Consider the following 26735-nt stretch of genomic DNA (forward strand, 5'->3'; position numbering starts at 1 on the left):
TGAGCTGATACCAGGCTGGCGAAGTTTGGCAATCAGCTTGGAGGGGGATCACAGTATTGAATGCCAAACTAAAGTCAATGAACGGCATTCTGATGTAAGAGTTGGGGCTGTCCGGGTGGGTCAGGGAAGAGTGAAGTGCCGTAGAGATGGCGTCCTCTGTTGACCTGTTGGTGCGTAAGCCAAATTGATGAGGGTCCAGGGTAGTGGGCAGACAGGATTTCAGATGTGATAGAACCAGTCTCTCAAAGCACTTTGCAATGATGGGGGTGAGTGCAACTGGACGGAAGTCATTCAGGCCCATGGCAGTGGAATGCTTCGGCACTGGCACGATGGTGGCGATCTTGAAGCTTGTGGGGACAACAGCCTGGGCTAGGGACAGATTAAAAATGTTCATGAAGACCCCGGCCAACTGCCCTACACAGACTCTGAGCACACGGCCAGGTATTCCATCCGGACCAGCTGCCTTCCGTACATTCACCCTGCTCAGGGTGGAGCAAACATCGGAGGTGGAGGTACGTGTACATAGGAACAAAGAAATAGGAGCAGGAGTCGACCATCTGACCCATCGAGCCTGCTCCACCATTCAATAAGATCATGGTTGATCTGGCCATGGACTTATCTCCATCGACCTGCCTTTTCCCCATAACCCTTAATTCCCCTACTATGCAAAATCTATCCAACCTTGTCTTTAATATATTTATTGAGGTAGCCTGCACTGTTTCGTTGGGCAGAGAATTCCGCAGATTAACCAGTCTCTGGGAAAAGAAGTTCCTTCTCATCTCTGCCCTAAATCTACTCCCCCAAATCTTGAGGGTATGTAAAAAAAGTTAACCAAATAAGGCGCACAGAAAGGGAGCTAAAAAAGAAAAGAATATATAGTGAGGTAGGCCTCAGCAAGGACTGGTGTCTGTTCCTTTGACTTCTCCTTCCTGAAGTCCACAATCAATTCCTTGGTCTTCCTGATGTTGAACAGAGAGTGTGTCCCAAGAGCCCCGATTCAAACCATGTCTGTACCCAAGACCCCCCGATTCGAACCGCGTCTGTACCCAAGACCCCCCCGATTCGAACCACGTCTGTACCCAAGACCCCTGATTCGAACCATATCTGTACCCAAGACCCATCTGATCTTTATTTCTGGTTTCTGATCTCTTCCTTTCCAGTGGAAGGGACTCGGCCCAAAACATCAACCGTTTATTCCTCTCCATAGATTCTGCCCGAGTTGCTGAGATCCTCCAGCACTTTGTGTGTGTTTCTCTGGATTTGCGGCATCGGCAGAATCTCTGGGGTTTATGATTCTTTTCTTTACCCCTGACAGTGAGTGCAGTGCCGGAGTCAAGCACTACCACATCAAGGAAATCATGGACACCCACAAACGCTATTACCTGGCCGAGAAACACATCTTCGACACCATTCCAGAGCTCATCACCTACCACCAGCACAACGCAGCAGGTATGTCTCACACCTCGGCCCGACCCAGACCGGCCCCTGGGTTAGGGTGAACCGAGAGAGTACCGCTGTCCACCGTCAGTTCCTCAGCACTCCCCGCACACACCCCTCCCCGTGTCAGTCCTATCCCAGCACTCCCCACACACACACACACACACACACCCCTCCCCGTGTCAGTCCTATCCCAGCACTCCCCACACACACACACACACCTCCCCGTGTCAGTCCTATCCCAGCACTCCCCACACACACACACACCTCCCCGTGTCAGTCCTATCCCAGCACTCCCCACACACACACACACACACACACACACACACACACACACACACACACCTCCCCGTGTCAGTCCTATCCCAGCACTCCCCACACACACACACACACACACACACACACACCTCCCTGTGTCAGTCCTATCCCAGCACTCCCCACACACACACACACCTCCCCATGTCAGTCCTATCCCACCACCATTCACCATTCTGATGGTGGTGTCGAGCTGTCGGCCCGGGCCGGTGTGCTGGAGAAACCTTCCGGCCCCTCTCAGAATCAGAATCAGGTTTCATGTTGCTGGCGTATGTTGTGAAATTTGTTGTTTTGCAACAGCAGAAGATTGGAATACATAATAATAAAACTATTGATTACAAATAAAATTTATATGCTGGGAGGCTAGTGTCCATGATGGAGCTGGCTAAGTTTGCAACTTTCTGCAGCTTTATCTGATCCTGAGCAGACTCTGCTTTTATTGACCCAGTTCTGGTCCGTATCAGGCCAGCGACTCATCCCCTCCACAGCCATATTCCTAACTCCCAGTCCCAACCTGTAGATCCTGGTCCTGCTCACATTGAAAATGCTGGGGGTTTCGTTCACCACCTTCCCAGCCTGAAATCAACTTCTATTGGACAAATTAATCTCAAGGATTAAAAGATCAACTTCATAGGTCATAATCATTTCCATGTATCAGGATTTGCTGTGGTGTGTTGGTTAGAGTACAACTAGCAACAAAACACAACATTCAGCAATTATCCTGAATAAAGAATTCTGTAAATTAAAGTGAGAAGATTCTGCAAAGATAAAAGATTATCTTTATTTGTCACATATACAATTGAAACACAGTGAGCTGCATTGTTTGTCACTAACTGAGACAGTCTGAGGGTGTGCTGGGGCCAGCCACAACTGTCACCATGCTCCATACCCACAACTCACTAACCCCAACCCGTACGTGTTTGGACTGTGGGAGGAAACCGCAGCACCCGGAGGAAAAGCACGCGGTCACAGGGAGAACGTACAAACTCCTTACAGACGGTGACAGGAACTGAACCCGGATCGGATTGCTCGTGCTGTAAAGCATCACACGGACTGCTACATTACTCTGTTGCCATCGCTGCCGGACATTGCTGTCTCTCTTGCATCGATAATAACCGCAGCAGGTAGAGTGCAAGAGATGCTCATAATCCCTCCCGGCAGGAGTGGAGACCATCTTGGTTGTCTGGATATTGAGTAATTCGGTTCTTGTTTGTCGTAGGTCTGGTCACACGCTTGAGGTACCCTGTGTCTTCCTGGAGAGAAACAGCCCCGTCCACAGCAGGATTTAGTTATGGTATGTCTGTGAGCAAGGAGGGAACGGTGCTTGGTGTGTGTGTGGATGGGAGAGAGGGACTTGCTTTCCTGTTGCTTGCTGTGTTCTGTGTTGTCCTGCCGAGCATTGTGGCCTTGCTGTGTTGTCACCAGAGTGTGTGGCCACACTTCCCTGCTGCCCCCACCACATTGTTGGGTTGTGTTGGTTGTTGACGCAAACAATGTATTTCAACTCAACACTTGCCCTCACTCTCAATAATTGCTCATTCGGCTCCTCCCACTGCCTCCAATCAAAAGGTGTAGCCATGGGCACTCGCACGGGTCCCAGCTGTTTGTCGATTACGTGGAACACTCTATGTTCCAAGCCTACGATGGTGACTGTCCTGCACTTTTCCCACACTACATCGATGACTGCATTGGTGCTGCTTCCTGCACCCGTGCTGAACTCATCGACTTCATCCACTCTGCCTCCAACTTCCACCCCGCCCTCAAGTTTACCTGGTCCATTTCCAACACTTCCCTTCCCTTTCTCAATCTCACTGTCTCTATCTCCAGAGACAGCTTATCCACTGATGTCTATTATAAACCCACGGACTCTCACAGCTACCTGGACTATACCTCTTCCCACCCTGTTACTTCGAAAAATGCCATCCCCTTCTTTCAATCCCTCCGTCTCCGCCACATCTGCTCACAGGTTGAGGTTTTTCATTAAAGAACAAAGGAGATGTCCTCCTTTTTCAAAGAAAGGGGATTCCCTTCCTCACCATCAACGCTGCCCTCAACCACATCTCTTCCATTTCGTGCACCTCTGCTCTTACCCCACCCTCCTGCCACCCTACCAGGGATAGGGTTCCTCTTGTCCTCAACTACCACCCCACCAGCCTCTGCATCCAACATGCAATTCTCTGAAACTTCTGCCACCTCCAATGGGATCCCACCACCAAACACATCTTTCCCTCTCTCCTCCCCCCCACCTTTCTGCTTTCCGCAGGGATCGCTCCCTACGCGACTCCCTTGTCCATTCGTCTCCCCCCCCCACTGATCTCCCTCCTGGCACTTATCCTTGCAAACAGAACAAGTGATACATCTCCCCCACTAACATTTAGGGCCCAAGCAGTCCTGCCAGGTGAGGCAACACTTCACCTGTGAGTCTGTTGGGTTCACATACTGTGTTCGGTGCTCCAGGTGTGGCCTCTTGTATATCGGCGAGACCCGATGTTGACTGGGAGACCGCTTCACCGAGGATCCACGCTCCGTACACCAGAAAACGTGGGATCTCCCATTGGCCACCCACTTTAATTCCACTTCCCATTCCCATTCCGATATGACCATCCATGGCTTCTTCCACTGTTGTGATGTGGCCACACCTGGAGGAACAACACCTTGTATTCCGTCTGAGTAGCCTCCAACCTGATGGCGTGAACATTTATTCCTCGAACTTCCGGTAATGCTCCTCACTCTACCATTTCGCATCCTCTTTTCCCCCTCTCACCTTATCTGCTTGCCCGTGTATCTCCACCTCCTGATGCTCCTCCCCCTTTTTCTTTTTTCCATGGCCTCTGTCTGCTTCTATCTGACTCCCCCTTCTCCAGCCCTGTATCTCTTTCACCAATCAACTTCCCAGCTTTTTACTTCATTCCTCCCATTTCAGGTTTCACCCATCACCTTGTGGTTCTCTCTTCCCTGCCCCACCTTTTAAATCTACTGCTCAGCTTTTCTTCTCCAGTCCTGCCAAATGGTCTCAGCCTGAAACATTGACTGTACTTTTTCCATAGATGCTGCCTGCCCTGCTGAGTTCCTCCAGCGTTTTGTCTGTGTTGCTTGGATTTCCAGCATCTGCAGATTTTCTCTTCTTTGTGCATGTATTTCACTGTATATAGTCACAGTCATAGTCATACTTTATTGATCCCGGGGGAAATTGGTTAAAAAAAAATACAACAAATACTAAGTTAAGAAGTTTAAAAGTAAGAAACTACGGAGCAACTGTAACAGGCTGCATGCACGACCGGCGCATGTGCACTAACTTACTTCAGGTTTCAATGTACATGAGACAAATAAAGCTCATCTTCTGAGTGTTTCCTTATTTTCCTGTGCCGGGTCAGTATATCCAGCTGGCCTACGAGATCTGTGCTGGGACAGGCCACTCTGACCAGTGTATCCAGCTGGCCTACGAGATCTGCAGCCACAAATTGCATTTACCTGCCTGCTGTGAACGCATCCAGGGTACTCTCGGACATGGTGGGACAGGACAAGTGAGCAGGGAGGAGGTTTCAGAGAGGAGAGAGTTATTTATTTACTTAGAGATGTAGTGTAGCCCAACAAGCCATACTGCATCTCACTGATTTATCCCCAGTCCAATCACAGGACAGTTTACAAAGACCAATTAACCTACTAACTGGTACGTCTTTGGGCTGTGCGAGGAAACCAGAATGCCCAGAGGAGACCCACACACACATGGGAAGTAGGGAACATATGAACTTGCTGACACTGACATTGGGATTGAACTCTGAACTCTGACATCCCGAGCTGTCACTGTGTCACACTGTCTGCTGCGCTACCATCGCACCCCAGTGAGGAGGGGTGACAGGCGCGTGGGTCTCGGTGGGATGTGTGTGTTCGGAGGGACAGGGAAACCTATGGAGGAGTTTGGAGCTGACAGGGAACGGGTGGATGGAGCTGGACTATCCATTGGTCACCACAATTCACTGTTTGGTCTCTCTTCCACCCATCGGAGATATTTATCCGGAGTGTTGCACACGCAGGCGGTTGGCATTGTCACCGGTCCCTCTCATTTGTCCAACAGTCTCTCTGGCCTCCTACCGTCATGCAGCAGATACCACAACATTGGGACAAAACTGTTGGGGTGGGAAACAGCTTCTTCCCCCAGGCCTGATATTACTGAACTCCCTGTCACCACCCAGGTCTCATCACGTACAAAGTGCCAGTAGCGTTATACTGCTCACTTTTTAACTTCTGTTGGAAACGTACCTTATTATTTTTTACTTTATTTTAGGTGATATTACCTTATGTGTTTGGTATGTGAGTTATATGTACTGTGCTGTGCACCCTGGTCTGGAGGAACATTGTTTCATTTGGTGATATACATGTGTACAGTTGTGTGCGAGTTATATGTACTGTGTTGTGCACCCTGATCCAGAGGGACACTGTTTCATTTGGTGGTATACATGTGCACAGTTGTGTGTGAGTTATATGTACTGTGTTGTGCACCCTGGTCTGGAGGAACATTGTTTCGTTTGGTGATATACATGTGCACAGTTGTGTGCGAGTTATATGTACTGTGTTGTGCACCCTGATCCAGAGGGACATTGTTTCATTTGGTGATATACATGTGCACAGTTGTGTGTGAGTTATATGTACTGTGTTGTGCACCCTGGTCTGGAGGAACATTGTTTCGTTTGGTGATATACATGTGCACAGTTGTGTGTGAGTTATATGTACTGTGTTGTGCACCCTGATCCAGAGGGACACTGTTTCATTTGGTGGTATACATGCGTTCAGTTAAGTGACAACAAACTGAACTTGTTTGCTGTGTCTCAGGGGCCTGGGAGATCTCGGCCACTGCCCTGACTTTCATGGAGGAGGTGGGTTGTGGTCAGTTTGGAGTGGTGCACATGGGCTACTGGAGGAACCAACACAAAGTGGCCATCAAGACGATCCGTGAGGGAGCCATGTCCGAGGAGGACTTCATCGAGGAAGCTCAGATCATGATGTGAGTTACTGGGGTGGGCTGGAGGGTGGAGAATGGGGGCTTCATTCTGCTACATTCCCTCAGGACCCAGGACTGTGGGAGGGAGAGCAGCGGAGTGGGGTCAAACACTGCCTTATCCGGGGAGGGCTGAAGGTCACCAGCTGCAACGGGGGAGTCCTGACATCTGGCCACATCTGGCCAGAGACATTGACACCTGCTCACAGCAGCCCACTGGTCATAGTCACCAGCATCTGGCCAGAGACATTGACATCTGCCCATACCAGCCCACTGGTCATAGTCACCAACATCTGGCAGAGACATTGACATCTGCCCATACCAGCCCACTGGTCATAGTCACCAACATCTGGCCAGAGACATTGACATCTGCCCATACCAGCCCACTGGTCATAGTCACCAACATCTGGCCAGAGACATTGACATCTGCCTACATCAGACTATTAGCATAGTCACCAACATCTGGTCACACCTGGCCAGAGACATTGACACCTACCCACTGGCTACAGAGAGTGTATCTGGTCACATCTGGCTATGGGTTTTGCGGTGGGGCGGTATGGTAGTGTCGTGGTTAATGTAATGCTATTACAGTGCCAGTGACCCATGTTCAATTCCTGCTGCTGTCTATAAGGAGTTTATGTGTTCTCCCCGTGATACCTGGCCGTATGCACTCACAATTGGGCACATCTGGCCAGCCGTGTGTCTTACCTTGTCTCCTTCCTCCACCGCCCCCCCTCACTATCTCCCCTCCTCATCAGTCCAGGCGTAGCCATCATCCCCTGCCCTGGCAGGACATGTTAGTGAAGCCGGCCATTTGGATTTGGATTCAGATTTATCAGTCATGTGTAGATTGAAACGTTCAGTGAAATGTGTGGTTTGCATTAACAACCAACACACGCGAGGATGTTCTGGGGGCAGCCCACAAGTGTGGCCACATGTTCCGATGCCGAGGTAGCACGTTCACGGCGTTCAGCAGAACGACTCAAGCAGCTACAGGGTACCACGCAACAGGGCGGTTAGTGTGACTCTACTGTTGCTCGTGGTGTTGGAGTCCGGAGTCCATTTCCATTGTGCCCTGTACGCTCCTTCTGCGTTTGTGTGGGAGTTTCCTCCAACCGCTCTGGTTTCCTCCCACTGTCCAAAGGTGAACCGGTTAGTAGGTCGATTAGTCACTGTCAGCTGTCCTGTGATTTGCTGGAGTTAAATCGGTGGGTCGCTGGGTGGTGAGGCTCGGTGGGCTGGAAGGGGCTGTTCTGTGATGTGTCTCTAAGTAAAACAGACCCTTATGGGGGACTTCAACATGCAGGTAGACTGGAGGAATCAGGTTGGTACTGGACCCCAAGAAAGGGAGTTTGTGGAGTCCCTCCGAGATGGATTCTTAGAACAGCTTGTACTGGAGCCTACCAGAGAGAACACAATTCTAGATTTAGTGTTGTGCAATGAACCTAATTTGATCAGGGACCTCGAGGAAAAGGAGCCATTAGGAGGTAGTGACCATAATATGATGTTTTAATCGACAATTTGAGAGGGAGAAGGGAAACTCGGAAGTGTCAGTAATACAGTTGAACAAAGGGAACTATGGTGCTGTGAGGGAGGAGCTGGCCAAAGTTCAATGGAACAATACCCTAGCAGGGATGACAGTGGAACAGCAATGGCAAGTGTTTCTGGGAATAATGCGGAACGTGCAGAGTCAGTTCATTCCAAAGAGGAAGAAAGATCCTAAAGGGAGTAAGGGGAGGCCGTGGCCGACAAGGGAAGTAATGGACAGTATAAAAATAAAAGAGAAGAAGTATAACATAGCAAAGACGAGTGGGAAGCCGGAGGATTGGGAAACTTTTAAAGAGCAACAGAAGGTAACTAAAAAGGCAATACGTGGAGAAAAAATGAGGTGCAAAGGTAAACTAGCCAAGAATATAAAGGAGGATAGTAAAAGCTTCTTTAGGTATGTGAAAAGGAAAAAAATTAGTTAAGACCAAAATTGGGCCCTTGAAGACAGAAGCAGGTGAATTCATTATGGGGAGCAAGGAAATGGCAGACGAGTTGAACAGGTACTTTGGATCTGTCTTCACTAGGGAAGACACAAATAATCTCCCAGATATAATAGTGGCCAAAGGACCTAGGGTAATGGATGAACTGAAGGAAATTTATATTAGGCAGGAAATGGTGTTGGATAGGCTGTTGGGTCTGAAGGCTGATAAGTCCCTGGGACCTGATGGTCTGCATCCCAGGGTACCTAAGGAGGTGGCTTTAGAAATCGTGGACGCATTGGTAATCATTTTCCAATGTTCTACAGATTCAGGATCAGTTCCTGTGGATTGGAGGGTGGCTAATGTTGTCCCTCTTTTCAAAAAGGGAGGAAGGGAGAAAACAGGGAATTACAGACTAGTTAGCCTGACGTCGGTGGTGGGAAAGATGCTGGAGTCAATTATAAAAGATGAAATTATGACACATCTGGATAGTAGTAACAGGATTGGTCTGCGACAGCATGGATTTACGAAGGGGAAATTGTGCTTGATTAATCTTCTGGAATTTTTTGAGGATGTAACTATGAAAATGGACAAGGGAGAGCCAGTGGATGTAGTGTACCTGGACTTTCAGAAAGCCTTTGATAAAGTCCCACATAGGAGATTAGTGGGCAAAATTAGGGCACATGGTATTGGGGGCAGAGTACTGACATGGACTGAAAGTTGGCTGGCTGACAGGAAACAAAGAGTAGCGATTAACGGGTGCCTTTTGGAATGGCAGGCGGTGACCAGTGGGGTACCACAGGGTTCAGTGCTGGGACCGCAGCTGTTTACAATATATATTAATGATTTAGAAGAGGGAATTAAAAGTAACATTAGCAAATTTGCCGATGACACAATGCTGGGTGGCAGTGTGAAATGTGAGGAGGATGTTATGAGAATGCAGGGTGACTTGGACAGGCTGGGTGAGTGGGCAGATGCATGGCAGATGCAGTTTAATGTGGATAAATGTGAGGTTATCCACTTTGGTGGTAAGAACAGGAAGGCAGGTTATTATCTAAATGGAGTCAAGTTAGGAAAAGGGGAAGCACAACGAGATCTAGGTGTTCTTGTACATCAGTCACTGAAAGCAAGCATGCAGGTACAGCAGGCAGTGAAGAAAGCTAATGGCATGCTGGCCTTCATAACAAGGAGAATTGAGTATAAGATCAAAGAGGTCCTTCTGCAGCTGTACAGGGCCCTGGTGAGACCACACCTGGAGTATTGTGTGCAGTTTTGGTCTCCAAATTTGAGGAAGGACACTCTTGATATTGAGGGAGTGCAGCGTAGGTTCACGAGGTTAATTCCCGGGATGGCAGGACTGTCATATATTGAAAGATTGGAGCAACTGGGCTTGTATACACTGGAATTTAGAAGGCTGAGAGGGGATCTTATTGAAACATATAAGATTATTAAGGGATTGGACACGCTGGAGGCAGGAAGCATATTACCGCTGATGGGTGAGTCCAGAACCAGAGGCCACAGTTTAAGACTAAGGGGTAGGCCATTTAGAATGGAGTTGAGGAAAAACTTTTTCACCCAGAGAGTTGTGGATCTGTGGAATGCTCTGCCTCAGAAGGCAGTGGAGGCCAAGTCTCTGGATGCTTTCAAGAAAGAGATGGTTAGAGCTCTTAAAGATAGCAGAATCAAAGGTTATGGGGATAGGGCAGGAACAGGGTACTGATTATGGATGATCAGCCATGATCACAGTGAATGGCGGTGCTGGCTCGAAGGGCCGAATGGCCTACTCCTGCACCTATTGTCTATTGTCAATAAAACACAACACAGAACACAAAGCAACACAAGTAGCAGCAGCAACAACAGCGAAACACAGCCCCAAAACACTCTCTCTCACACACACACACACATACACACACATACATGCGTGCACACACACTCACACTCTCTCACACGCACAGAACTCACACACTCTCACACGTGTACACACACACTCACTCACATACACTCTCACCACTCATACACACGCTCACACACACACATTCTCACTTACACATGCATGCACACTCTCACATGCACACATACACTCTCGCACATGCACACACACTCATGCACATGGACACACACTCACACACAGACACACTCAGTCAGAGACACACTCACACACAGACACGCTCAGACAGTCCGAGACACACACCCACAGACACACTCAGACAGTCAGAGACACACTCACACAGACACACTCAGTCAGAGACACACACACACAGACACACTCAGACAGTCAGACACACACACACACACACTCACACACACACACACTCACACCCACTGCAGAGGTGACGTTGCTCTCTGCTTTTTTGCAGGAAGCTGTCTCACGAGAAGCTGGTGCAGTTGTATGGCGTGTGCAACCAGGACAGCTCCATCTTCCTGGTCTTCGAGTACATGGAGCATGGCTGCCTGTCGGAGTACCTGAGAAACAACCGTGGGTCATTTGGCCGACACACGCTGTTGGGGATGTGCCAGGACGTGTGTGAAGGCATGGAGTATCTGGAACACAACCAGTTCATTCACCGGGACCTGGTAATGGCTCTCCTCTGTCTCTCTGCTCAAAGGTTGTGTCGTTCGATGTCCGACCTGCTTCTACTGCGATTGAGCTCAGGACATAGGACCAGAATTCGGCCACTCGGCCCATCGAGGTTGCTGCACCATTCCATTGCGGCTGATTTATTATCCCTCTCAACCCCATTCCCCTGCCTTGTCCCTGTAACCTCTGACACCCTGACTAATCAAGAACCTATCAACCTCCACCTTAAATATACTCAATTACTTGGCCTCCACAGCTGTCTGTGGCCGTAAATTCCACAGATTCACCTCCTCTGGCTCAAGAAATTCCTCCTCATTTCTTTTCTAAATGGACATCCCTCTATTCTGAGACTGTGCCCTCTGGTCCTAGACTTCCTCTCTCTAGGAAACATCCTATCCTTATCCACTCTATCTAGGCCTTTCATCATACAGCAGGTTTCAATGAGATTCTTCTAAATTCCAGCGTGTACACTCCTCCTGTTAACCCTCTCATTCCTGGGATCATTCTCATGAACCCCTAGACCGTCTCCAATGAGATTACCTCCCTTATTGACCTTTGGGTGTTGGGTTTGAAGAGTTCAGTTACTGGGGGGCGGGCAGGTTTTGTTTTCTCTGGAGAGAATGATACTGATAAAACCATGAGAGGGATAGATGAGACAGATGGTCGGAACATTTTTCCCATCAAGAAATAGGCCCCTCTGTGGTGGTCCAGTCTGCCTGGTTTCCACCTCTCCCGTCCTTTTATCAATCGAGACAGCTTTTAAACTTTGCTAATATGCCTGTTTCAATCACTATTTCTGGTAGCTCATTACAAATATACACCTCTGTATGAAGAAGCTGTCCCCCTGAAGTCCTTTTAAATCTCTCACCTCTGACCTTAAATCTCCACTATGGATAAAACCCTGTCTATGCCACTCGTGACCTTGTTACCTCACCCCTCAATCTCCTACCCTCCAGGGACCCTGCATGATGGTGGTGTCTAAGAGGAGATTTAAGGAGAGATGAGAGGGAGAGGGAGATGGAATGTAGAACACAAACAGGAAATGGTCTAATGAGCTAATTAAACTAGTAATTAAATCTCTAACACACTGGAATTAACTCGCTGGAATTGAGAAGATTGAGGGGGGATCTTATTGAAACGTATAAAATCCTAAAGGGATTGGACAGGCTAGATGCAGGAAGATTGTTCCCGATGTTGGGGAAGTCCAGAACGAGGGGTCACAGTTTGAGGATAAAGGGGAAGCCTTTTAGGACTAAGATGAGGAAAAACTTCTTCACACAGAGAGTGGTGAATCTGTGGAATTCTCTGCCACAGGAAACAGCTGAGGCCAGTTCATAGGTTATATTTAAGAGGGAGTTAGATATGGCCCTTGTGGCTAAAGGGATCAGGGGGTATGGAGAGAAGGCAGGTACAGGGTTCTGAGTTGGATGATCAGCCATGATCATACTGAATGGCGGTGCAGGCTCGAAGGGCCGAATGGCCTACTCCTGCACCTATTTTCTATGTTTCTATGTTTCTAACGAAACTAATCCCTTCCTACTACACAATGTCCATATCTCCTCATTCCCTGCACATCCAAGTGCCGGTAGATTTGAAAAACCATCTGCTATTCTTCCCTGCATCGGGGTAGAGGTTGGACTCGGTATTCCGGCGGGAAGCAACTGGCCTCCTCTCTGGCCAATACCAGGGTGTGTTTCAGTTACATACCAGGCTTTGAGTTCTCTATTTGGGGTGACCTTATCGTTTTCTACCACAGTAGCGTAGCAGATAGTGTAACGCTATTACAGCACCAGAATCTGAGTTCAATTCCCGCGCCTGACCGTCAGGACTTTCTGCGTTCTCCCTGTGACTGCGAGAGTTTCCCCAGCTGCTACGGTTTCCTCCCACAGTCCAAAGACGTGCGGCTTAGGGTCAGTAAGTTGTGGGAAGCTGTATTGGCACAGGAAACATAGTGACCCTTGTGGGCTGCCCCAGCACATCCTTGGAGTTGGTCCTTGACACAAACATCATACTCCACTGTATGTTTGATTTACATGTGACAAATAAAGCAAATCTTTGTCTCTCTTTTCTCTTATCTAAGAGCCTTTTGAACACCTCTGTCATACACCCGGGCAGCATATTCCAGGCACCCACTACTCCCTATGTGAAAAAAACCTGCCCCTCACATCTCCTTTGAAATTACCGCCTCTCACCTTAAATGCATGCCCTCTGGTATTAGACATTTCAACCCTGGGGAAAAGATACTGTCTGTCTACACTATCGATGTCTCTCACAATGTAATAAACCTCCCTCAGATCTCCCCTCAGACTCCACCGCCCCAGGCAAAACAACCCACGTTTGTCCAACCTCTTGTTATAGCTCATGCCCTGTAATCCAGGCAGAACCCTGAATGTGTTACCCCCCCCCCCGCCCCCCCGAGGGCATGGAATCAACAATGCACTGCCTGAGGGGCATGGTTGAGGCAGGGGTATTATTGGTAAGATGCATCTGGGTGAGAACTTGAATCAGCCCAGAAGTCTTGGTAAAAGGGAAAGTACAGTAGGGATTTGATGGGCTGAGAGGACTGTCACTGGCTGTGTGACCGTGAATGGAACCCTGAGACACCAGCATGAAGCCTACCAGGGTCTGACTATATCCAGCTCAGCTGGAAGGGGTTGGGTTGCCTCTGAGTTTAAACCCCTGGCTCCCCCCCCCCTTGCAGGAGGTGGGACTAAGGGATTCCATTTCCTTATGCCCAGGGTCTGACACCTGCAGTATACACAGCCCCCACTGGCCCAGTGAGAGCAGCCAGGACCCTATGCTGACCCTCACTCCATGAGGGCCTGTCCTCTGTCCACACCATATACTGTCAGCCATTTCCTCCACACGCGGGCCAGCGGGAGACAGAACTTGGAACGTACAGTACAGTACAGGCCCTTCAGTCCACGGTGTTGTGCCCATTTTAGCCTGCTCTGAGATCGGCCTAACCACCTCCATTTTTCTATCATTCACGTCTAAGTCAAATTACCAAAATGCATGTATGCCAAAGTGCAGATTTGATTTCTAGTATGCATTTACAGGAAAATAAAAAAGTATAATAGGATTCATGAAAAACTATACATAAACTTTGACCCTAATGTATCTGCCTCTACCACCATCTCTGCCAGGGTGTTCCACACACCCACCACTCTCTGTGTGTAAAAACCCTACCTCTGACGTCCCCCATATACTGTACTTCCCTCCAATCACCTTAAAATCATGTCCCCTGGTATTAGGCATTTTTGCCCTGGGATGGTTGGGTTTTCGTAGGTAGGGGTATAGAGAGTGTAGAGCAGATGGAGGGAATCAGGATGGAGTGGGGAGAGAGGATGGTGAGGATTGCCTCCTGTACAGTTTATCACAACCAGAATCAGGTTTAATATCACTGGCAAAGTTGTTGTTTTGTGGCAACAGTACTTGCAATACATGGTAATAAAACTATGAATTACAATAAGGTAAGTATCTGTGTATTTAATTTAAGTAGGTAGTGCAAAAAAAGAGGGAAAATTAGTGAGGAGGTGTTCATGGGTTCATAGACCATTCAGAAATCAGATGGCAGAAGGGAAGAAGCTGTTCCTGAATCATTGAGTGTGGGTCTTCAGGCTCCTGTACCTCCTCCTTGTGGCAGCAACAAGAGGGCATGTCCTGGGTGATGGGATCCTTAATGATGGATGCCGCCTTTTTGAGCGTCGCCTTTTGAAGATGTCCTCGATGCTGGGGAGGTTAGTGTCCATGATGGAGCTGGCCGAGTTTACCACTTTCTGCAGCTTTTTCCGATCCTGTGCAGTGAACCTCCCATACCAGCTGGTGAAGCAACTAGTTACCAGTGGCTGGGTTGTGACTCACAACCACTTGAGTTTACAAGCGGTCCTCAGGACAGGACCCGGGGAAGATGGGTACACACTCATCAAGCAACCAGTATCAACCAATCCCATTCCACCCCCGCCCCCCATCACCGACACACTGCATGCCATTGGGATGTGAGAGCAAACAGGAGTCATAGATTCATAGACACTACAGGCTCTTCAGCCCATCTAAATCATACTGAACTATTAATCTGCCTCATCCCATCGGCCTGCACCCAGACCATATGCTCTCCATACCCTCTCGTCCATGTAACTATCCAAACTTCTCTTAAACATTGAAATCGACCATTTCCACTGGCAGCTCGTTCCACACTGTCGCCAACCTCTGAGTGAATAAGTTTGCCCTCATCTTCCCCTTAAACATTTCACCTTTCACCCTTGACCCATGACCTCTGGTAGTTCCACCCAACCTCAGTGGAAAAGCCTGCTTGCATTTACCCTATCTATACCCCTCAATTGTGTATATGTCATTCAAATCTTCCGTCGGTCTTCTACGTTCTTGGGCATTGAGTTCTAACCTATTCAACCTTCCCCTATAACTCAGGTCCTCAAACTCTGGCAAATTTCTCCGCTTTCTTTCAAATTTTATCGACATCTTTCCTATGGGTAGGTTACCAGAACCACACGCAGTACTGCAATACCCAGGGGAAACCCATGCGGTCGTGGGGAGAGCATATAGCTTCACTCAGACAGTGCTGGAGGTCGGGGTTGGACCCAGGTCTCTGGTGCTGGGTGGCAGCAGGTCTACACACCGTACCACTGGACTGCCCGGTTGACCGGTGTTTTCTGTCCGTTGTTGAGGACCATTGCAAGGGTTGGGGATCTGGCACTGTGAACCGTTCAGGGAGTGCACAACGGAGAAGTAATCTCTCGCTGCTGTCGTTACAGGCAGCACGGAACTGTCTCGTTGGAGATTCGCTCATCATCAAAGTATCTGATTTTGGAATGACAAGGTAATGAGATATTCACAGTGGATAAGCTACTCTGCTTCTTTAGCCAAGGGATGGGGAATATCCTTCTGAAATTAGATAGAGAATTCATGAAACTACGCAAGATTCACATGTATCTGAATCAACAAAACAACAACAGCAACACAAATTAAGATTGTTTAATGTCATGTTCATGGGTTCATTGTCCATTCAGAAATCTGACGACGGAGGGAATAGTGAGGCAATGTTCATGGGTTCATTGTCCATTCAGAAATCTGACGACGGAGGGAATAGTGAGGCAATGTTCATGGGTTCATTGCTTATTCTGAAATCTGATGGCGGAGGGGAAGAAGCTGTTCCTGAAACACTGAGTGTGGGTCTTCAGGCTCCTGTACCTCCTCCCCGACGGTAGCAATGAGAAGAGGGAGATGTCCTGGGTGATGTGGGTCTGTAATGATGGACGCTGCCTTTTTGAGGCATCTCCTTTTGAGGATGCCCTCGATGCTGGGGAGGTTAGTGTCTATGATGGAGCTGGCTGAGTTTACAACTTTCTGCAGCTTTTTCTGGTCCTGTGCAGTGGCCCCTCTGTACCAGATGGTGAGACAACTTGTCTGCGCTGACCGATCATGCACCCTCCCCTCCCCCTCTGTGTCTCCCCTTACCCCCCCTAGATTCTACCCCTCAGGGACAATTATACCACTGACCCACCAATATGGGGGGAGAACAGGAGCATCTGGGGAAACCCTGGCTGTCACAGGAAGAACGTTCAAACTCCACACGGAGGTTGTGATCAAAACCAGGTCCCTGACACTGAGGTACCCCCGATTCTACTGCTGGAGGTTCCTGTCCCATGTGCCAGAGTGCTCGTTCTTGGCCAACGTTCCACCCACTGGTGCGGCCTCAGGGGAAAGCAAGCAATTCAGTTATTGCTGTGTTGCGGTTTGTGGGATCTTTGCATTCCCTGTCACTGGCTGGCCCAGGAGCGTAGTGCTTAGTATAACTATACAGAGCTAGCGACCCGTGTTTATAGATCAGCAGTACAGGCCCTTCGGCCCACAATGCTGTGCCAGCCTTTTATCCCACTCCAAGATCAACCTAGCCCTTCCCTCCCACTTAGCCCTCCATTTTTCCATCATCCGTGTGCCTATCTCAGTCTATTCAGGGTGCCATGGTGGTGTAGCGGTTAGCATGATACCATTACATCTCAGGGCTTCGGAGTTCGAAGGTCAATCGTGGCATCCTCTGTAAGGAGTTTGTATGTACGTTCCTTCCAGTGAGTGCGTGGGTTTCTGTCGGGCGCTGTGGTCTCCTCCCACAGTCCAAACGTTTAGTAGGTCGACGTGTCGTTGTAAACTGTTCTGTGATTAGTATAGGACTGCGTCAGTGGCCGCCGGGTGGTGCAGCTCGTTAGGCCGTGAGGGCCTGCTCCACGCTGTATCTCGATGAATAAACTTTTTAAAAAAGTCCCTAATGTGTCTGCCTCGACCACCACCCCCGGGAGAGCATTCCACACACCCACCACTCTCTGTTAAAAACCTACCTCTGACATGCCCTCCACACTTTCCTCCAATCATCTTAAAATTATGCCCCTGTGTATTAGACACTTCTGCCCTGGGAAAAGGTCTCTGGCCCTCACTCTCTAAGATCTGACCATAAGATACAGGAGCAGAATTAAGCCATTCAGCCCATCAAATCTGCTCTGCTATTCTATCATGGCTGATTTATTATCCCTCTCAACCTCATTGTCCTGCCGTCTCCCCGTGACCTTTGACACCCTGACTAAGCAAGAATCTATCAACCTCTGCTTTAAATGTACCCATTGACTTGGCATCCACAGCTACCTGTGGCAATGAATTCCACAGATTCACCACTCCCTGGCTAAAGATATTCCTTCTCATCTCTGTTCTAAATGGACGTCACTCTATTCTGTGGCTACGCCGTCTTGTCCTAGACTCTCCCAGAAAAGGAAACATCCTCTCTACGGCTACCTATCTAGGCCTTTCAATACTTGAGAGGTTTCAATTAGATTTTTCGTCATTATTCTAAACTCCAGTGAATACAGGCCCAGAGACATCAAATGCTTCCTCATACGTTAACCCTTTCATTTGTTTGCCTGAAGGTTTGTCCTCGACGACCAGTACACCAGCTCCTCCGGCTCCAAATTCCCCGTCAAGTGGTCAGCTCCTGAAGTTTTCCGGTATTCCAAGTTCAGCAGCAAGTCCGATATCTGGTCATTTGGTGAGAACCTCCTCGACCCAGGCAGGGGGATGTGCAGTGTTGGATGGTTCGGTTGAAGAGGATGTGGGACTTGGGCAGATTAGGAGAATGGGCAAAGAGAGGGCAGGTGGAATGCAAGATTGGCAAGTATATGGTCGTGCACTTTGATAGAGGGAATAAGGGTGTGAAATGAGGAGAAAGTTCAATGTTTAAACCTGAAGTTGATAGGTTCTTGATTAGTCAGGGTGTCAAAAGTTAAGGGGAGAAGGCAGGAGAATGGGATTGAGAGGGATAATAAATCAGCCATGATGGAATGGTGGAGCAGACTTGATGGGCTGAATAGCCTAATTCTGCTCCTGTGTCTTATGGGGGGGAGTGGGGGTTGGGATGTAGGCAGTGGAGGGGATGAGAAGAGGTTTGAGGGGGAGGGGGAGGAGAGTTGAGAGGGAGGATAAGGAGGGTGCAAGAGGCTGATGGAGGGCATGTAATTGGGTGATGGAGGGGTGTGTGATGGGGTGTAGTTAGGTGATGGAGGGAGGTGTAGTGCTCTCAGTGGTGGGGAGAGGTGCTATTTACCCTCTCGGTTTAATGGGGTGATGGAGGGGGGTGTAATGGGGTGATGGAGGGGTGTGTAGTTGGGTGTTGGAGGGGTGTGCAATTGGGTGATGGAGGGGTGTGTAATTGGGTGATGGGGTGTGTAATGGGGTGATGGAGGGGTGTGTAATGGGGCAATGGAGGGGTGTGTAATGGGGTGATGGAGGGGTGTGTAATGGGGGTATAGTGCTCTCAGTGGTGGGGAGAGCTGCTATTTACCCTCTCGATGTCTGTCCACAGGGGTGCTGATGTGGGAGGTATTCACCGAGGGGAAGATGCCATACGATAATTGCTCCAACGCTGAGCTGGTGGAGGAAATCGCGGCTGGATTTCGCCTTCACAAGCCGAAGCTGGCCTCCTGCTCTATCTACAACATGATGACCTGCTGCTGGTTCGAGGTACGTATTGTTTTATTTACTTTTATTTATTTATTTAGACATACGAGGGGTGATTGATAAGTTCGTGGCCTAAAGTAGAAGGAGTCAATTTTAGAAAACCTAGCACATTTATTTTTCCTTTGTTTACACGCTTAGTCCAGCAGTCATGGAGCATATGGATCCCTTCTTTGTAGAAGTCGGTGTCTTGGACCTCCAGAAAGTGGTCCACAACAGTGGTGATTGATAAGTTCGTGGCCTAGGGTAGAAGGAGATGAGTTATTAACTTCAAACTTTCTGCATTTTCACTCAAAGAGTAGAACTGCACGTGCATGTAACGAGAGCTGTATAACTCATCTTCTTCGACCTTAGGCCTTGAACTTATCACTCGCCCCTGCTGTGGACCACCCGGAGGTCCAAGACACTCTCGTTACATGCACGTGCAGTTCAACTCTATGAGTGATAATGGAGAAAGTTTGAAGTTAGTAACTCATCTCCTACTTTAGGCCACAAACTTATCAATCACCCCTCGTACAGTGATGGCAGACCCTTCGGCCCATCAAGCTGTACTCTCCAGCAGCCCCGAATTAATGTGAGTTAATGACAGGACAATTTACAATGACCTATTAATCAGCACATCTTTGGACTGTGGGAGGAAACTGGAGCACCCAGAGGAAACCCACACGTACATGGGAAGGAACATAAAAACTTGTTTACACGGGACGCTGGATCTGAACTCTGGTGTGCAGAGATGTAATAGTGTTGTGCTCACCACTATGTTACCGTGGTGCCCCAGTGTTGTGAGCAGTAACTCACTGCTTCCTGCCAGGGAGCAGAGACCCTGTCCTGGGCGTCAGCGGTCGAGACTGAATCTCACACGGTTCACAATTTAGAACTTGGAACATGGAACTTGGGACCCAGGACTTGGGGCACACTATAGGACAGGACGTACTATAGGACACACTACTACAGCACAGTACAGGCTCTTTGACCTACAATGTTGTGCCAATCTTTTAACCTATTCTAAGATCAATCAAACCCTTCCCTCCCACATAACCTCCATTTTTCTATCATCTGTGTACTTATCTAAGAGTTTCTTAAATGTCAGTGATGTATCTGCCTCTACCACCTGGCAGTGTGTTCCACACACCCACCACTGTCTGTGTGAAAAAACCTGCCTCTGACATCCCCTTAGACTTTCCTCCAATCACCATTAGCCACTTCCACCGCGGGAAGATGTCTCTGATCATCTTGTACGCCTCTACCCAGTCACCTCTCGTCCTCCTTTGCTGCAAAGAGAAAGCTCGCTCAACCTTTTCTTTGCATCTGGCATCTTCCCTCTTCCTTCCCGGCCTCGGCCTGAAACATCGCCTGTTCATTCCTCTCCATAGATGCTGCCCGACCTGCTGAGTTCCTCCAGCATTCTGTGTGTGCTGCTCTGCATTTCCAGCATCGGCAGAACCCCTTGTGTTTATGACGCAGAGTTTTCTTTGCCTTTCTCTGATGCCCACCGCCAGGTTAAGAGGAGCCAGTGCCCAAGGAGGGGCCTTCGCATCCCCACGCATGCTGCAATGCAGCCTGCAGCCTGGCCCAGTGCAGCAAGGGTCTGCAAGGCTGCAGTGTGAAGTCAATGGGCGGTGCCAGGTGACGAGGGGGTTTTGCTGTGCGCTCTGATGTTTCCTGTGGCTTTGTGCTCTGCTCACACGTAAGCTTTTCACACAGGAAGGCCACTCATCTGGTGAGCAGTGGAAAGTCCCACAGAGCGCAGCACAGCACCCCAAGGTAACAGCGGTGAATGGCGCCTCTCCCTGGTGCCTCAGGCAGTGGGTGTGGGAGCAGATCCAGAGCCAATGTCTCAGCCCCAGGACCCTTGCCCAGTGTGCTCACCCCCTCACTGGCCCAGAGCGTTGCTTAGTTTCAGACAACAATAAACTTTCACTTGGTACTGTCTGCAGAGAGGCTGCCCAGACCACTGATAAAGTCATTATTCCAAATTTACAGCACCTGCAGTGTTATTTCCCTTGCCCCCACCAGGGTCATTGCTCCCTGGGCTGGGGGGTAGGTGTCATGGTCAGGTGTTCCCACCATAGGAGGTGATCCTTCCACCATTCGGGTGGGTGTCAGCTCCCAGTCCTCCCACCACTGGGACACTGTGGTCCCCCCCCCCCCGGCCCCACTGAGGATAGTCTGGGGGGTGGGGTGAGGGCGGCTAGCGAGGACCCAATTGGAATGAACAGCATCAGGGCATAGAATGGGAATTTCACCCCCACCTACCCAGAGTGGGGGTATCTGTGAAGCAGGGTGAGAATACTTGGTGTGCAATAGAGTGATAGAACACTACAGGCCCTTCAGCCCATCTAAAGTTATTCTGCCTAGTCCCGTTGACCTGCACCTGGACCCAGGACCTTCACAACCCGTCCGTGTACCTATCCAAACCTCTCTCAAATCAACCTCCGCTGGCAGCTCCTTCCACATCCCACACCCACTGGTGAAGATGCTCCCCCTCAGGTTCCCCTTAAACATTTCACCTTTCACCCTTAGCCCATGACCTCTTGTTATAGTCTCACCCAAACTCAGTGAAAAAGCCTTCCTGTATTTACCCAATCTACATCCCTCATAATTTTACCCATCACGGGTCTCGGCCTGAAATGTTGACTGTACTCTTTTCCATAAATGCTGCCTGCTGCTCAGTTTCTCCAGCATCTTGTGCTTGCTGCTTAGATTTCCAGCATCTGCAGAATTTCTTGTCCCGCTCATAATTTTGATTACCTCTATCAAATCTCCCCACATTCTCGGAAATAAAGTCCTCACCTATTCAAACTTTCCCTGTAACTCAAGTCCTGGCAACATCCTTGTAAATCTTCTCTGCACTCTTTCCATCTTTTGACATCTTTCCTGTAGGTAGGTGACTACAACTGCACACAATACTCCAAACTTGGTCTCAATTGAGGATCTGAGAAGGAATGTTTTCACTGGGGGAGGGGGAAGGAATGCTTTCACTGGGGGAGGGGCTGGTGCCCTGAACACACAGCCTGTGGGGTGGTGTTGGTGTGGCTGAGACTCCCACAATACTTGCATCTGCACGAACGTTTGGAGAACCTTATGTGGATACTGCAAAATGACCAATGTGTCCACGTGGTGTGAGACTGTGACCTCCAGCGACCTCTAATCTTTTGTTTTCTCTCCTGGCTCAGAGACCTGAAGAGCGGCCATCGTTCTATGAACTGCTGAATGAGATAAGGGAGCTCTCTGAACATGAGGACCTGTAAGCGGACAGTGGAGATGGCCTGCCCGCAGAACGGACAGCGCAGTTTGGCTACAGGAGCACTCTGAATTCTGGGCAACAGTTACTAAATATTTATTTATTATGTATTAAAATAATTTTGACTTGGGGAATGCTCTCCTGTGGAGGTAGGACCCTCTGGAGATTTTGGACATAATATCGGTGACGGCGATTGGTACTCTTGGTAGGTATCCCATTTGTCACTGAGCCTGACTGGTACTGAGGCCAATTGCAGACCCAGAGTGTCCACCAGAGCTGAGCATCAGGGATAAGACCATAAGACATAGAAGCAGAATGAGGCCATTCGGCCCACTGAGTCTGCTCTACTGTTCCATCATGGCTGATTTATTATCCCTCTCTACACTATTCTCCTGCCTTCTCCCTGTAACCTTTGTTGCCCTGACTAATCAAGAACATATCAACCCCCACGTTAAATATACCCAATGAGTTGTCTGTGGTAATGAATTCCAGATTCACCACCCTCTGGCTAAAGAAATTCTGCCTCATCTTTGTTCCAATGGATATCCTTCTATTCTAAGGCCGGGCCCTCTGGCCCATTACAGGAAACATTCTCTTCATATCCACTCTGTCAAGCCTTTCAATATTTGGTAGGTTTCAACAAGATTCCCCCTAATTTTTCTAAACTCCAATGAATACAGGGCCAGAGACATCAAACGCTCCTCATATATTAACCCTTTCATTCCCAGAATCATTCTCATGAACCTCCTCTGGACCCTTTCCATATTCTTAGATAAAGGGCCCAAAATTGCTCCACAATACTCCAAAAGCAAGCAAGTGGACACACTCTGAATCAATTGACAGCCAGACAGAGCAGAAATGATTGCCGACCGTTTCCATCCGAGCGTCTACATTCCCCCCTCCGACTGTAGCGACGACATGTTCACACTTTGAATAATAAAAATGCCAGTAGACAGAAGCTCGCCTTCGTCGGTCCAGGCATTGAGTATGTGTCCAATTCTGGGTGGCCCACCACAGGAAGGATGTTGGCTAGATTTTTGCAATGCAGGGGAGTTAAGTGTCAGGGGAAAAGGCAGGTAGGTGGAGACGAGTTCATGGCCAGATCAGCCATGATTTTGTTGAATGGTGGAACAGGCTCGACAGGCCAGATGGCTGACTCCTGCTCCTATTTCTTATGTTCTTATGTTGAGGATTTGGGGAGGGTGCAGTAGAGGTTTACCTGGCTGCTGCCTGGGTTAGAGGGCATGTGCTATACCAAGTTATTTTCTCTGGAGCAGCGGAGATTGAGGGGACATTTGACAGAGGTTTATAAGATTGAGAGGCATAGATAGAGTAGACAGGCAGTATCTTTTTCCCAGGGTAGAAATGTCTAATACCAGAGGGCATGTTATTAAGATGAGAGGGAGTAATTTCACAGGAGATATGAGAGGCAAGTTTTTTTTTACACAGATAATGTGTAGGCAGAAGAGATTTAGTCTAATTTGGCATTGTGTATAGTACAGCGATTGTGGGCTGAAGGGCCTTTCTGTTCTGTTCTGTGTACCCAGAGATGAACCATACAGTGAACACCCATCATTACTGGAATGAACAAAGTCTAACTGAGACTTTTTTAAACTAGACTATTTTTCAAATGTCCATCACATCTTGAGGAGGAACATCTTCACTCAGAGGGTGGTGAGAGTGTGGAATGGGCTGCCAGTGGAAGTGGTAGATGCAGGCTCGATTTCAACATTTAAGAGAAGTTTGGATAGGTACATGGACGGGAGGGGTTTGGACGGCTATGGTCCAGGATTGGGTCGATGGGACAAGGCAGGATAAGAGTTTGGCACAAATCAGCTGCTGCGGGGAGATCAGACAACGCTGACAGGATTCAGTGAGCTGGGTGACGCTAAGCAGCTCTGCAATAAATCCAGAGATAACTCCAGTCTGACCAGCAGCTCAAGGACACACAGCGACAGGGCAACAATGATCAAAGCTTGAAATCTCCCAGCAGTATCCAGGGAAAGCGAAATCCCAAAGCAAGGTTAAAATTTACAATTCTGCAGCACAACAGGACTCCAAGACCATAGGAGCAGAATTAGTCCATTCAGCCCATCGAGTCTGGTCCACCATTCTATCATGGGTGATTTATTATCCCACTCAACCTCATTCTCTTTCTTCTCTCCGTGACCTTTGATACCCTGACTAATTAAGAACCTATCACCTCCAGTTTAAATATACCCAATGACTTGGCCACCACAGCTGTCTGTAGCAATGAATTCCACAGATTCACCACCCTCTGGCTAAAGAAATTCCTGCTCACCTCCGGCCTTGACTCCCCCACTGTAGGAAACATCCTCTTCACACCCACTCCATCCAGACCCTTCAATATCAGTCGGTTTCACTGAAATCCTCCTCATTCATCTAGACTCCAGTGTGTACAGGCCCAGAGCCATCAAATGCTCTTCACACATTAACCCTTTCATTCTCAGTATAATTCTCGTGGACCACCTGTGGACCCTCTCCAATGCCAGCACACCTTTTCTCAGATAAGGAGCCCAAAATTACTGTTCAATGTTCTCCAGGCTGTATGGGGATGGGAGAGGGCAGAAGGGCCCGTACTGTTCTATGGGGACGCATTCAGGTGTGTGGGGGGGAGGTGGTTAACAAATCAGATCACACAGGGAAACCTCGGAGAAAGTGCAGTTCACATCCAGCAGTGGATTGACCAGGCTGATGGAGAAATTGATCAAATCAGTGGACAGGTGGGTGAAAAATTCGCTGCTGATGCAGTGTGGGAACCGAACACGCCGAGTGAAGTCAGTTAAACAAGGGCAAACCCATCAACCCAAGAGATTCTTCCGATGCTGGAAATCCAGAGCAACACACACAAAACCCTGGAGGAACTCAGCAGGTCAGGCAGCATCTATGGAAATGAATAAACAGTCGATGTTTTGGGGGGGAGCTGGTGGGTGACAGGTGAGGGAGAAGGTGCATGGGTGGGGAGGGGGGATGAAGTGAGGAACTGGGAGGTGAGAGGTGGATGAGGTGAAGAGCTGAAGAAGGAAGAATCTGATAGGAGGGGACAGTGAATCATGGGAGAAAGGGAAAGAGGAGGGGAACCAGTGGAAGGTGATGGCCAGGTGAGGAGAAGGTAAGGGTTGAGAGGGGAACTAGAATGGGGAACGGAAAAAGGAGGGAGGGATGCAGAAATTACCTGAAGTCGGAGAAATCGATGCCGTCAGGTTGGAGACTAGTCAGACAGATGAGGCATTGCTCCTCCAACCTGAGAGTGGCCTCATTGTGGCCGTGGACAGATGTGCCGGAATGGGAATGGGGAATGGAATTGAAGTGGGAAGCCACTGGGAACCCTGCCTAATCTGTCCGAGAAGGGTATAGGGAGGGAGGGTAAAGTTGACAGTTGTGTGTTACCACCTGTTGTACTAGTGGAGCCCTTTATGCCTGAGAGAGAGGCACCACCAGGATGACAGAGAAAGCCTCGTGTGAGGTGGGAGGATCAGGCCAGGGTAGTTGAATGTTCAGTCACCTGGTACGGGAAATGTCCTGACTATCCTGTAACTGTCACTATTTCGAAAGTCTTCTATTGTTAATGAAAATATTTGTGTATTAAGAGATGAATGAAAAAGTTTGTAAAACGTTTTACACATTGTCAACATTGAAACATAGAGTGAAATGTGTCATTTGCATTAACAGCCAACACACCTGAATGTCACACATTCTGGCACCAACACGGCATGCCTGAGAAACACCCCAGGACACAGGAAACACTGTCTAACAGATGGTCGGGTGTACAGAGTGGTGCCCCTGCAGACGTCGCCAGGAACCCGCTTCCAAAAACAGCTGCTGCTCAATTCTTTTCAGCCAGGGGTAGAGAGTCTTTGAAACCAGACCATTCGACTCCAAGCTAGTCCCACTTGTCTGACACCCGTCTGAACCCCTCCTATTCATGTACTGATCCAAATGACCTTCACGTGTTATTATCGTCCCCGCCTTAACCACTTCCTCGGGCAGCTCGTTCCATATACCCACCACCTTCTGGGCGAAGAGGTTTCCCCTCACAACCCTCTTCAGTCTTTCCCCTGTAACCCCAATCCTGCGGCCTAGAGCTTTTAGTTTCCCTTCCCTTGTGAAGAAGATTGTGTTGTGTGGGTCAGTGGGAGCAGGCAGGTTAATAGGTTGGCA

The 26735-nt window shown here is 48.9% G+C and overlaps 1 protein-coding gene across 1 annotated transcript in view; it reads left to right on the forward strand.

Moving 5' to 3' along the window:
• The window catches only part of LOC134349167 (tyrosine-protein kinase ITK/TSK-like), a 79128-nt gene extending 53614 nt beyond the window's left edge, over positions 1-25514 (forward strand). The window contains exons 10-17 of the mRNA XM_063053093.1: positions 1316-1449; positions 2972-3046; positions 6583-6754; positions 11073-11289; positions 16066-16130; positions 18226-18344; positions 19158-19315; positions 22486-25514. Of these exons, the coding sequence (XP_062909163.1) occupies positions 1316-1449; positions 2972-3046; positions 6583-6754; positions 11073-11289; positions 16066-16130; positions 18226-18344; positions 19158-19315; positions 22486-22560 (1015 nt within the window). The 3' untranslated portion in view covers positions 22561-25514. The remainder of the gene's footprint in view (positions 1-1315; positions 1450-2971; positions 3047-6582; positions 6755-11072; positions 11290-16065; positions 16131-18225; positions 18345-19157; positions 19316-22485) is intronic.
• Positions 25515-26735: the final 1221 nt, after the last annotated feature.

This window comes from Mobula hypostoma, chromosome 7 (genome assembly GCF_963921235.1).
Source record: "Mobula hypostoma chromosome 7, sMobHyp1.1, whole genome shotgun sequence".
Classification (NCBI taxonomy): Eukaryota; Metazoa; Chordata; class Chondrichthyes; order Myliobatiformes; family Myliobatidae; genus Mobula; species Mobula hypostoma.